At 38.7% G+C, this 12,878-nt stretch overlaps 1 protein-coding gene across 1 annotated transcript; it reads right to left on the reverse strand.

The window, feature by feature from the left end:
• Positions 1-5,752: 5,752 nt before the first annotated feature.
• Positions 5,753-11,478, reverse strand: TMED3 (transmembrane p24 trafficking protein 3). The gene is made up of 3 exons (XM_074234035.1): positions 11,299-11,478; positions 8,175-8,423; positions 5,753-7,217 (listed from the first exon to the last, which is right to left on the reverse strand). The coding sequence occupies exons 1-3, from the start codon at positions 11,461-11,463 to the stop codon at positions 6,981-6,983; spliced, it is 651 nt and encodes a 216-aa protein (XP_074090136.1). The 5' UTR covers positions 11,464-11,478; the 3' UTR covers positions 5,753-6,980.
• Between the last annotated feature and the right edge of the window lie 1,400 nt (positions 11,479-12,878).

Raw genomic sequence — 12,878 nt, forward strand, 5'->3', positions numbered from 1 at the left:
CCAGTTTACCCCTTTCCCTCTTCATACTTTTCTTTATACATGTTCAACAGATCTGTCTCACTGCCTCTTAAAAATCTTATGGAAGGGTAGAATGACCAACTAACTAATCAACATCTCAGTTCCATTCCAGTTCTGAGTTGAGAAGATATTGTCCCTTCATTTTATAGACATTTTATTTGCGGGAAGGGGCAAGAAAAAAAAAGGATATTTGTAAGAGAAGCAGCTTCAGGAAAAACACAGACCATTCTGAGAATTCTTCAGAGATATTGGAAGTAATGGTCAAGATGTCTGAAGGGAAATGCTTCCAAGCAGCTAGGTAAAATATGAATACCAATTGTTTAGCCCTTTAGAGTTTATTATTGAAAAATTCTGAATCAGAGAACTATTTGTGGAATGGGGAAAATCATATCAAATCATATTGACTGAAATCTGGATTTATGGCTTCTTAAACTAAATAGAGAAGGGTCATAACACATGGGGAGTGGGAGAGTGAATAAGAAGGCAAGGAATTGAGAAACCAAAGAGAAAAGTCACTTATAGAACCTGAGAGCAGAAAACAGAAAACAGAAGCCAATAAAACTGAATACACCTAAAGTTGAAAGTCCACTGAATGCAGCTAACTAGAAACAGAGGCTCTTGCAGTAGATGTGGGGAACTATTAGACTGAAGGAATGCTCTGATATTGGAGCTGATTGGAGAAACTTGAATCCTCTGCTTTGCAAAGAGTTGGTTAGGGTAAGCTGCCTTGTTCCTCAAGGCCATTTATAGGTTGAGAGAAGGGAATTTCCTCAACTGCTTACCTGGTTTTTTCTTTCCTTTAGTCTATGGATCCAGGGGGAGAAAACCCTCAAAGCTAAGCTAACAAACAAAAATAACTGCAGGCTTAGGAGAACTAATTTTATTGTTTTTTAATTTTAGAAAGGTTTTATTTATCTTAAGTTTTACAATTTCCCCCCAATCTCACTTCCTTCCCGCTACCCCCCCCCCACAGAAGTCAGTTTGCTAGTCTTTATGTTATTCCCATAGTATGCATTGATTTAAGTTGAATGTGATGAGAGAGAAATCATATCTTTAAGGAAGAAACATGTAGTATGAAAGATAGCAGAATTATATAATAAGATAACAATTTTTTTTAAAAAAATTAAAGGTAATAGTCCTTGGTCTTTGTTCAAACTCCACAATTCTTTCTCAGGATATAGCTAGAGTACATCACCATCCTAGCATTCAGTCAAGGTTGCCGACCCAGGAAGTTCCAGGCTTATGGCTACCATTTGTATGCTTCTGTGGCCTAAGGAGAACAGAGAGAGCTAAAAGAGTAGTTCCACCCAGGAGATAACATAGGATGTAGACTATTCCTTGGAAAGGGGAAGGCACTATATAATGCCAACCAAACTATAGGTACTATGCCAAGGACTTTTACAAATCTCATTTTGATGCCAGGAAATGTTTAGGGAGGTCTATTCTAGGGTTCAAGAATGTAAGTGAATTTATTTAAAAGACCAATTCTTAGGGGCAGCTAGGTGGCACAGTGGATAAAGCACTGGCCCTGGAGTCAGGAGTACCTGGGTTCAAATCTGGTCTCAGACATTTAATGATTACCTAGCTGTATGGCCTTGGGCAAGCCACTTAACCCTGTTTGCCTTGTAAAACCTAAAAAAAACAAAACAAAAAAACAAAGACCAACTCTTAACTTGGAGGTATAGATATTGTTATAAAGTTTATTTACACATTACTGTGGATAAATTGAGGGAGTATGGGCAGACTTCCAGTAGTTTCTGTAAAATAGCTTTGAACAATGGAATGGGAGTATGGACATATGGGCAGGCTTTGAGTAGTTTCAATAGCTTTGAACAATGGTATGAATGTCAGTGTTAGTATAAGGCCAACACAGAGGAAAAAGATTAACTATTTAACACAATATTTTTCTCTGTTTAATACATTCTCTGCTATAATTTGATCCTAACAACAATCCTGGGAGGTAGCTTCTAATATTATCCCCAGTTTACAGTTGAGGAAATTGAGGTATACAGAGGTCAAGTGTCTTTGCCAGAACCATATGACTAAAACTAAGAACAAAAAACAAAAAACAAACAAAAAAAAAAAACCTAGGGGGCAGCTAGGTGGCGTAGTGGATAAAGCACCAGCCCTGGAGTCAGGAGTACCTGGGTTCAAATCCGGTCTCAGAGACTTAATAATTACCTAGCTGTGTGATCTTGGGCAAGCCACTTAACCCCATTTGCCTTGCAAAAAAAAAAAACCAAAAAACTAAAAACAAAAAAAAACCCAGAACCATATGACTATTTAGTATCTGTGACTGCATTTAAACTCAGGTCTTCAGATTCCAAGCCAGAATTCTATCTACTATCACACTAGCTTACCTACTAAAAATATCAAAAATATCATGATCGTCAGTCCAGAGTTGTGTATTATCCTATTACTTATTCAGTGTGTCTCATTGCTAGGTTTCTGTAATTTTATATTCATTTTCTCTCATGTGCTTTGTGAGGAAGTAGATGTTACATTATGATTATTATCATGTTTGCCTTTTTTATTTTCTAAATGCTCCATGTCTTTCATTCACTTTTCCTTTTATATTATTTTTTCTTTTTTTTAATTTTTATTTATTTAAGGCTATGGGGTTTGAGTGAGTTGTCCAAGATCACACAGCTAGGCAATTATTAAGTGTCTGAAGCTGAATTTGAACCCAGGTCCTCCTGACTCCAGGGCCGGTGTTCTATCCACTATTCTATCCACCTAGCTGCCCTGCTTTTCCTTTTATGACAAACTGATCAAAGAAAACTCAGATGAAGTGAAGTAATCAATGATGTTATCTTGGCTGTTATATTGAAATGAAAAATACAAGGGCAGGGGCTCAATAGCTATACTTGAAAGCAGGAGACATGGATATTCCTGCAAACTAGGATTACCCCTAAAAACTGTTAGGGTGAGTTATAGCCATGTAACTGTCTTTTGAAAGAACCATCTATATCTTTAGATTAAGTGCAGCTGGGGTGATGGAGCCAGTTTCAGTCCAGGAAGGGAGAACCTTGCAAGAGAGTTCATCACCACATCCTGTATTACAAATCTACATTGTATGACCACTGAACATTCATTTCATTACCTTTTAATATCTTCACATAAGAAGAATTTATTTAATAATGAATCAAAGGCAGCACAGGGTACTAGAAAGAACACAAGTGGAATCAGAAGACCTTGGTCAACAATTCCCTTTCCCCTTGCTCACCTATTCAGGACATCTAACTGCACTCTGTCATGGATGCCCAGATTCTCCTCAGAGAATGTTCTTGAAGCAGAATGTTCCTCAAAGGGTCTCTAGAATCCATGCCCTAGTCTTTGGTGCTGTTATCACTGTTCTGGGGTTTTCTGAAATTGAAATTTGATTTTTAATTTTACTTTGTTCAAGATTTAAGTTAGATTTAGTATTTCCCTTCTCTGCAAATTTTACTTGGGTAACTCAGGTCACTTTTTTCTTATTTCTTTTTTTTTTGGGGGGGAGGTTTGCAAGTCAATGGAATGGGGTTAAATGACTTACCCAAGGTCACATGCCTAGATGATTATTAAGTATCTGAGGCTGAATTTGAACTCCAGTACTCCTGATTCCAGGGCAGGTGCTCTATCCACTGTGCCACCTAGTTGCCCCCTGTTTCTCAATTCTTATCTTGTAATTAGTAACCTTTACCCTTGTAAAAGTATATACCCTTTTCTTACAATTTCCTACATTGGATCTTGCAGATATTCTGTATTTTACAAATTGAAGGATTGTGACAACCCTACATCAGACAAGTCTATTTGCACCATTTTCCAACATATTACATTTTGATAATCCTTGTTAATATTTCAAACTTTTAAAAAATTGTTATATCTTTTATGGTGATTCTTTGATCAGTGATCTTTGATGCTACTATAGTAATTATGATAATTGTTGGGTATGCCATTCCCTGTCTCTCCCTCTCCTTGGACCACCCAATTTCCTGAGACACAACATTTTGAAATTAGGCCAATTAATAATTCCACAATGTCCTCTAAGTGTTCAAATGAAAGGAAGAGACAATCAGAGTGACAAACTTCATTGTCTTATTTTAGGGAATTGCCACAGCCATCCTAACCCTTCAGCAACTACAATACTGATCAACATCAAACCAAGACCCTTTGTCAAAAAGATTATGACTTGCTGAAAGCTCAGATGATTAGCATTTTTAGCAATAAAGTATTGTCTTTTAAAATACAATACTGTCATATACTTAATAAACTACAGTATAGTAAAACATAGTATTTATTATCACTGAGAAACAAAAGAATTCCTGTGATTTATTTTATTATGATATTCATTTCAATGGGGTCATCTGAAATATCTCCAGTGTATGAAACTTGTATTTCCACCTTTGTAACTTCACCCATCACCTCAGAGAAACTTGCCTAAAGCTCAATCTCATCAAGTTTAAACTGTTGGAGTAATTCCAAGGCTGGCAGACTGATCTCAACTCCAAATGATGTAATGGGGAGGATCTAAGATGACATTTCCCCTCTTCTCATTGAAAAGTATGCCAATAAAGATCACATCTCTTATTAGGGTCCAATCTTCAAAAGAACTGGTTCATTCCAATCAGCCCAAAACTATGCAGATTCTCCAGCCCCATTCCTAAAATATGCTCTCCTGAGGGGTGTTCAAATGTGAATAACCATAACCAACTAGCAAAATAAAATATTATTTACTAACTTTAGCAGAAATGAAATATCTGAGCCTAGGGGTTAGATTTTTCAAAAAATAAATAACTTCCTTTTTTTAGGTTTTTTGCAAGGCAATGGGGTTAAGTGGCTTGCCCAAGCCACACAGCTAGATAATTATTAAGTGTCTGATAAACTATGAAATATGGGAAACAGCACGGAGTGGTAATATCAGCACTGGAGTTCAAGCCCTAACTCTTGTTGTGAAAAAAGTTAGGTGACATCCTGGATCCCATTTCTACTCTGCTTAGTTTAAGTTTATCACCAGAAGATATCATCCTAGAAACTGCATCAACTTTGGTGTTCAGACCTTATTGTTATCCTCACTTGCTGTGCAAATCACACAGTTTTTTTGAGTCTTAATTGAGATAATACAGGTATAAACGCTTTCTAAACTGGAAAGCACCATTGAGACATACTTTATCTTTACACTGTCCATAATTTCATTTCAAGGGGGGAAATAGTAGGGAAACATAATCATCACAAGCCACAGTTGTGTTTATTTCTAGAGAGCAGAGGGAGAGAAAAATTCCTTGGTCTGGATTTTAGGGTCATAGGCAAAGAACTGGAAAAAAACTTTATAGGCCATTCTACCATATTAAGTTTAAGGAAGCAAAAATTCAAGGAAATTTAGTGACTTGTTCAAGGTCACATGGGAAGCTTATCAAGCACTAGATATGGGATCCAAACTCAGGTCCTCAGACTCCAGAGTTTATGAACTTTTCATCATATTTCATTCTCCAGTTTGTTTCACAAGAAGCTATTATATAGTTGGTGTCTGCTTTAGTTATATGAACTCTGTCTTAGTTATCTTATCCATAAAAGCTGTTTCTTACTATTGTTTAGTAGTCTTGGAAATGGTTTCATCACAAAGAAAAGTGAAAATCAGTTTCTAATCCTAACTGGTTTTTCTTTTCCCAAACTTCACTCATACCATTTGTTTAATGAAAGAGAATCAAGACTTTTTGTACAGTCACATAGAAAGTCACACAAACACTAATAAAGATCTGTTTTGCAGCATGATTTTATGTAAGTCTGTTATCAATAAGAACAAAGGTCAAATAAACTAAGTTTCTTTGTTAAAATTGTGTGCTCTATGTCCTCTTGTCAAAGCATTCTTTGGTTTTTCTGTTATTTAGTAGCTTTATATTCAGTAACTTAAGATACAAATTCAACCCTCTCTTGGATTTTGTGTTTTCTTTGCAATAAAAAGGGGGGGAAAGAAAATGTACTGGTCAGTTTCTTTTAAAAAAAAAAAACCTACCATCCTTTAAAAAAATAGGAATGAAAGGAAATTAGTATAAAGGTATAGTGCCCTTAGGAGAATGACCATTGGCAAAGTTGATTTATAGATTAGTGTCTGCAATGTTTCTTCTTTTATAACTCTTGGGCTATAAACACTTCAAATAGTATGGCCTCTTCAGAAAACACTAGGAGATATTTTCATAGCTGGACCCAGAGTGTGTACTAAGGAATAATAACCTACAATTTTAAGAAGACAGAATGAATGAAGTACCAAAGGAAGGCACTTAGGGAAAGGAGGGAGGAAAGGAAGAAGGGGATAAGAGAGGAAAAGAAGAAGGAAGGAAGGGAAAAAAGAAGGATGGAAGGATGGAAAGAGAAAAGGAAGAAGATAGTAAGAAAAAGAGGAATATACAGAGGGAGGAGAGAGAAAGTGAGAGAAGGGACAAAGGGAGAAAGAGAATGAAGGAAGAAGAGAAGGAAGGAGGGAGGGATTAAGAGAGAGAAAAGAAAAAAGTTTACTTTGATTTTTTTATAGCAAAAAAAACTGAAACATAGGATAAGGTAAGAAACTGAAGAACCCTGAGGTTTAAGGCAACATTGGGAATTTATTAAGTTGTGAATTTCTTGTGAATGGCTAGCTGCTGTCCCTAAGTCATTGCCAGTGTTCAGTTCCCAATCATAGTTTTCCAGGTTCATTCACTTACTTGATTCTATTTTTTTCTCATGTTTCAAAAGGCATGTTAAGTCAGACCTACAAGACAGAATGAAGCAAAATTACTAGAAACAGAAAAAATTGTACTGTATTATAATTTATAGTGGCTTCACCTCCATACTATCATCCAACTTTACAAATCAATAGAGCATAGAAAAGATAGACCTCCTTCTAGTTTTAAAAATATGGAAGAACTCCATACTCCATTCACTAAGTAGAAGGCATCAATTGAACTTCTTTTGATGAACAGGACTCAGGAGATAGTGTGTGCCAAGAATTATGAGCTGACACCTCCACTGGTAGGTCTCTTTTCTGTGAAGAAGCTTTTCAGAAGCACCACCTGACTGATGCTGACCACAAACAGTATGACTGTTTCCCCCACAGACCAATAGGAAACACGCTCATTCAAGTCATCAGCTCGATTCCGGTCCTGAGCTTCCCTGAGTCGATAATGTGTCTGAGAATCAATCACTGTTTTCAAAGCTTCATGAATGGTCACACATGCAGACTCCATCTGGGAAAAGGGGAAAAGACATTTCAAGCCCAGGAACTGCTACTAACTGCAGACTATGAGAGTGTGAACTAACACAATAATCACCAGACAATCCCCAAACCTCTTCTTCTAGATAAAACAAATCACAGAGTCAATAAATGTGATACAAACTAGTGGGATCCAGTTTGCACTACTTTAAATCAATCACAATTGTCCATAACCACAGTGAATTCATTAAAACTGAGCAGAAATGGGTTAAATTGTTTGGAAATCAGTTGGAATCAATAAGAATTTCTTTCAACTATTTGGAACTGGTCAAAAAGTGATTTAGCAATAAATAGCTATAGCTGCAGCATAATTATATATCTACTTTAAAATTTTGACATTATTTTATATTTATAAAAGTGATAAATTTCTTCAGTTTATATGAAATAAATTATGGATCTTAATAAATCTTCCAAAGTAAGGAAGTTACCAGCAGTAACTGGTCTAAGTATCAAGAACACATCAGAATGAACTGTTTTGAATAATATCAAATCCATTTCTTTCATTTTTTTCCAGCTTTTTCACCTATTAAAACAAAGGGCTTAAAAATAGATTGTCTTTTCAACTCCAGGTTTCTACAACTCTATGAATTTCTTAAAAGTAGTCACCAGATCTAACCCCCCAAATGTTAACAAGAAAGGCCTCTGAAAATGCCTCAGATAAAATGAGGAATAAGACCAGCTAGACTCTACAGAGTATACAAGGAAGAGTTCAGAGTCAACATTTAGCAAGACAATAGCTGATAGGTTTAACTTTTGTCACAAGGAAGTTATTTGAGCTATATCTGAAGCCAAGGTGAAAGACAGTGTGACCCAGAGACCAAGAAGGCCTACCTCTGATTCTAGTTCAAGCAAATAGATCCTGTCATACCAATGACCCAAGTATCATCACATTCAGTTATGCTGAAAGTCAAATATGCTTACATACACTCACCTGTGTCAATGCAGTAATTCTGTTTCCCATCTCTGGGAGAATGGGGGGTTCATCTCCAATAAGAAGGTCAAAGTAGACAATTTTGTGGGAAAAAGTAGAAAACTCATTACTGAAGCAAAACTTGTAGATTCCTTTGATCTCTGTCCGGTGAAAGAAACTGTCATACTGCTTCTTGGTTTCTTTGTAAATTGTCTTTCCATGGGGGTCTTCAATAAAGCAGTCTACATCATAGTGTCCACCACTAATGACCTGTTGACCACAAATGGCCCCAGAGAGTTTGTAGTTATTCCTCAGGACATCAGAACTTACTTTGCTGCAAAATAATACATAGACAGAAGCAACCCCAAATATGTTCTGTTGGTGTCCTTCAATGCCCCAGTAGAAAGGATCAGAAACAGACAAGATCAATAGAACGAGGAGTATGAGATCTTATCTCAAAGGAATGACTCATGGTTGAAATAAGTAATTTTTTTTTTCTTTCTTTCACTTTGTTCTATGTTCTGTGAGGAACTCAGGGGAGATTATAAGGTCTCAAGTTATAAAATAAAGATCTAAATAGCAACATGAATCAACACCCTCAGAGAAGCAGTTTAAGCATAAAATCCCTTTATCCCCAGGGCCTGTCCTTCTCAGCAAGAGAAAGTAGGACTAGTCAATGTTTTCAAGTACATGAAAAGCATTAAGAAACTAAATAACTATATAAACAAATGAACACTACAGTTGAATAAAAACTATACATATTTTCTTAGAATATAGAGTCTTAGAGTAAATCTTAGTTATCATTAAATCTGACTTCTGACAGTATGAGAATACTTTCTACAACACTGAAAGTGGAATGAATGCTTGACCTAGACCTACCTGAGTGTTGGCTCCACTACTTCTTACCTATAGGGTTTTTAATCTTTTTGGTTCTTTGATCCTTATCCATTAAATAAGAAGGCTGGATTAGATGATCTCTAGTATTTAATGTTAGATTTTTACATTTATACTTGTTAAATTTTAACTGATTGGTTTGAGCATAGAGTTTCAACCTATTAAAATCATTTTTAATCAACATTAGCTGTAAACTAAAAATGTTATGATTAGACTTATTCTTCCTGGCACTAGAGGGAAAGGATAAGACCAATGAGTAATAAAGAGACAGATTTTGATTTAATATAAGGGAGTAATTCCTAATAATTGAAACTATTTGAAAATAGAATGTCTGCTTTGGGACACAGTAAACTGGGGTATTCAAACTGAAGCTGGATGGCCACTTGTTGAGATTTTGCAGAGGAGATTCCTAACTTAGGTAAAGATTTGACCAGATGATTAATGAGATTCCTCTTGGGCTCTTTTAGAGTTGGAAAGGATCTTGGAGAACACTGAATCCAACTTGCTTCCTTTGAGATACTTTGTTATACAAATCACTGAACAGAAGTGAAATTCTAATGGACATATTTGTGAACTTGGGATTTAGGAAGAAGTCTTCACCTCAAAATACCATCTCTGACAGTAGCTGTATGACCACAATGACAGGGTCATTCTCTCTGACCCTGTTTTCTCATCAGCAAAATGAAACTAAAATGAATATCTATCAGTCCTGACTTCAAAGCTTCTATAAAGCTCAAACTTTTATGACTTATAGAAATGTAGCTATTATTGTCCTAAAAGTGTTAATAAGATATTTCACAGGTTTCCACTATAAAGGCATAAAAATGAAATCTAAAGAGTTCATTCTTAAGTCTGCTTTAATAGAGAGACAAAAATAAAAAAGATATTTTCCTATCTGTATTCCCAGATCTTCCCACAATACCCTTGATGTCCTGGTTTTATATTTTTGAATTATCTACACTTAGCCAGTGCTGAGATGTAGATTAGGAAGCTCTTGGGCCACAGACTTCCTTTACCAAATAAATGAGTTCACACTAAAAATGCAAAATTTAATCTTCCCCACTGCATTTGAAGCATTTGAGTGAGTTGTAGGGAACAAGAATGTTGTCAGACAGTCAAGGGCTCCCTCATGTGGCCATTGCTTCTTCAGTTTTAAAGCATTGACTGTTAAAAGGGGCAAATATAATAGAGATCATTTAATACATTCCCTGCATTTCACATCACAAAAGGGGAAATTTAGAGCCAGATCTAAGGAAGCAATTTGCTTAGAAAATGTCACAATGTATTCAGCACTCAGGTTATTTCCACTTCTAACTGGTGGCAGATACTTCCTAAATTCCACTCATTATTGTTGTAATAAACGACTCAGTTAACCCTTGAGTGTCTATGTAAGCAAGGATTAGAACAAGTGACTTCAGGGTGACCAAAGCTGTCTAAACAGATATGAGACTAGCCAAATGACTCAGATTTCAAGAAAAGATAAGCGGTAGAGGTAAACTGGCAGAAGCATTCCAAGCATGAGGGGCAACCAGTGCAAAGCACAGAAGGTAGACAGATGGTAACAGTGATCCAGCTGGAGTGTGCAGACAGGAATAATATGTGAGACTAGAAAGATAGAAAGAAGTCAAGTTGTAAATGCCCAGCAAAAGAATCGGTATTTTATCCTGTGTGACATTATGAGCCATTGGAGTGTACTGAGTTACAAGGAAGAGGGAGCATGAGAATCTTGACCCAGACAGCCCTGTTCTTTAAGAAAATTATTTTGGCAGATGAGTAAGAGGAATTCTAATCAATTAGAAGTAGAGAGTAATAAAGGCCTGTTTAAGGGTAGTGACTGTAAGTGAAGAAAAGGAGACATATGTTAGGAAGGTAGTGAGAAGTTGGGTAACTGGTGGTAGTCAACAATAATGGGAGAATTGGGGAAAGGATGGGGATAAGGACGGGATAGGGATAGGGCGGACGTTTATCGGCCTCAGTTTCCTTTATTGCTCTAAATCTTGTGATGCTCTTTTTCCAGAGGATGCTTCAGTAAAAAGGCATTAGCCTAAAGTCCGGACGCCACGGCCCACCTCTAGAGAAGTTTCCCGATCTCTCAAGAGATGGACTACAAATGGAGGGGAGGAAGGGGGCAAGCTTGGGTGGCATCCTGTCTTGATTGGCCCCAAGCCCGCCCCGCTCGCTCCCCCCTCCCCATCTCTTCAGCCTGAGATGGGGGGCAAAGCAAAGCAGAGGAGACCCCGCCCCGCCTTACTTGATAACCCAGGGTGAACTTCATCCCCTGCTCCACCTCCTCGTGGAAGCACTGCTTGGCGTTGTCCGGCAGTTCGAAAGTCAGCTGGGTGCAGGGCAGCACCGGGGCCCGCAGCAGCAGCAGCAGCAGCAGCGGGGGCAGCGCCCGCGGCCCCGGGGCCCGCATGCTCCTGGGCTGGGCTGAGAGCCGCAGGCCGGACTCCGGGGGCCGAGGAGCGCGAGGAAGGCGCCGGCGGGGCGAGCCTGGGGCCAGCGCTGGGCTCCGGGGCCTGACGTGGCACTGCGGCCCGCTCCTTCCTCGGGGCGGGCCCGGGCTCTGGGCGGAGGCGGGGACTGGCCCGGCGCGGGAGCCGGCCCGAGCCGCCTCCCCTTCTCCCTTCCCTCGCGCTGTGTGAAGACTGGGCCGGCGGGGGAAAGGCCTCTGATCCCACCGCTTCCTTCTCCAGAAGAAAGCTAAGGCATCCGCCCTAAGGGGCTGGGTTCTCCTGGGGCGCGGAGGGAGGAGAGCCACCCGCTCATCCACCTCTCCTGGTGGAGAAAGCGCCCGACCTTAGCCGCTGGCTCTAGGACTCTGCCCTGCGGGGAGGTGGTGACAGTCAGAGCACCTACGGGGCAAATCAAGTGGGATTATAGCTGTGAAGCCCTTGGCAAACTTGAAAGGGCCATAGACGCGCTAGTTTTGTTTGCTTTTGATTTCTGTTTCTTCCCCATCCTTTTCTCCCCAGTCTCAGAATTATCTCTCCACCCTGTGGCAACTGAGGACAATTGGGACTGAAAAAGTGCAGGGCCTTCAGCAAATTAACCCGGAGTGCTGGACTACATCTTTGGCTTGAGAGGACTATCATGACAGCTTCAGTCAAGGAGTTGCAACTCAGTTTTGGACAAATCCCTAGATTGGTTCAATCACTCCACTCACACAATAACTAGTGAGCCAGGCCCTGTGCTAAGCTCTACGGATTCAAGGAAAGGCAAAAATGATTTCTATAGGAAGTGGCTTCTATGGAATAACAATCTTGACCCTCTCCATGTCCTCCAAGAGCCTCTTAAATTAGATTTAATTTTCTAGGAGCATAATTTCCCCCTATAGAATGCAAGTTCCTACAAGGCAGGGTCATTTTTTTTGTCTTTACCTTAACCCACTGCCTGTTACATAGTAGGCATTTAACAAATGCTTCTGGGATTAAATTGAATTGAAGTGCAAATAAAGGCCTTTGAGTTCTGTCATTCAGCACTTGCATCCTCCTAATTCACTTTATTTTTTTTTAGGTTTTTTGCAAGGTAATGGGGGTTAAGTGGCTTGCCCAAAGTCACACAGCTAGGTAATTATTAGGTGTCCTGAGGCTGGATTTGAATTTAGGGCTCTATTCACTGCACCACTTAGCCACCCCTCCTCCTAATCCACTTTTACAACTTCTTATAGGTGTAGATTTTTTACCCATAAATATAAAATTAAATATAAGCACATTATCAAATATTTTTCTGAATGGGAGCTTAGGTACACAGCCATGGTCACATGGGTTTTGTTATATTATCAACCATTTCACCATATGATGAAAAATCTGTAAATTTGTCAACACCCAA

This window comes from Macrotis lagotis, chromosome 4 (genome assembly GCF_037893015.1).
Source record: "Macrotis lagotis isolate mMagLag1 chromosome 4, bilby.v1.9.chrom.fasta, whole genome shotgun sequence".
NCBI lineage: Eukaryota > Metazoa > Chordata > Mammalia > Peramelemorphia > Peramelidae > Macrotis > Macrotis lagotis.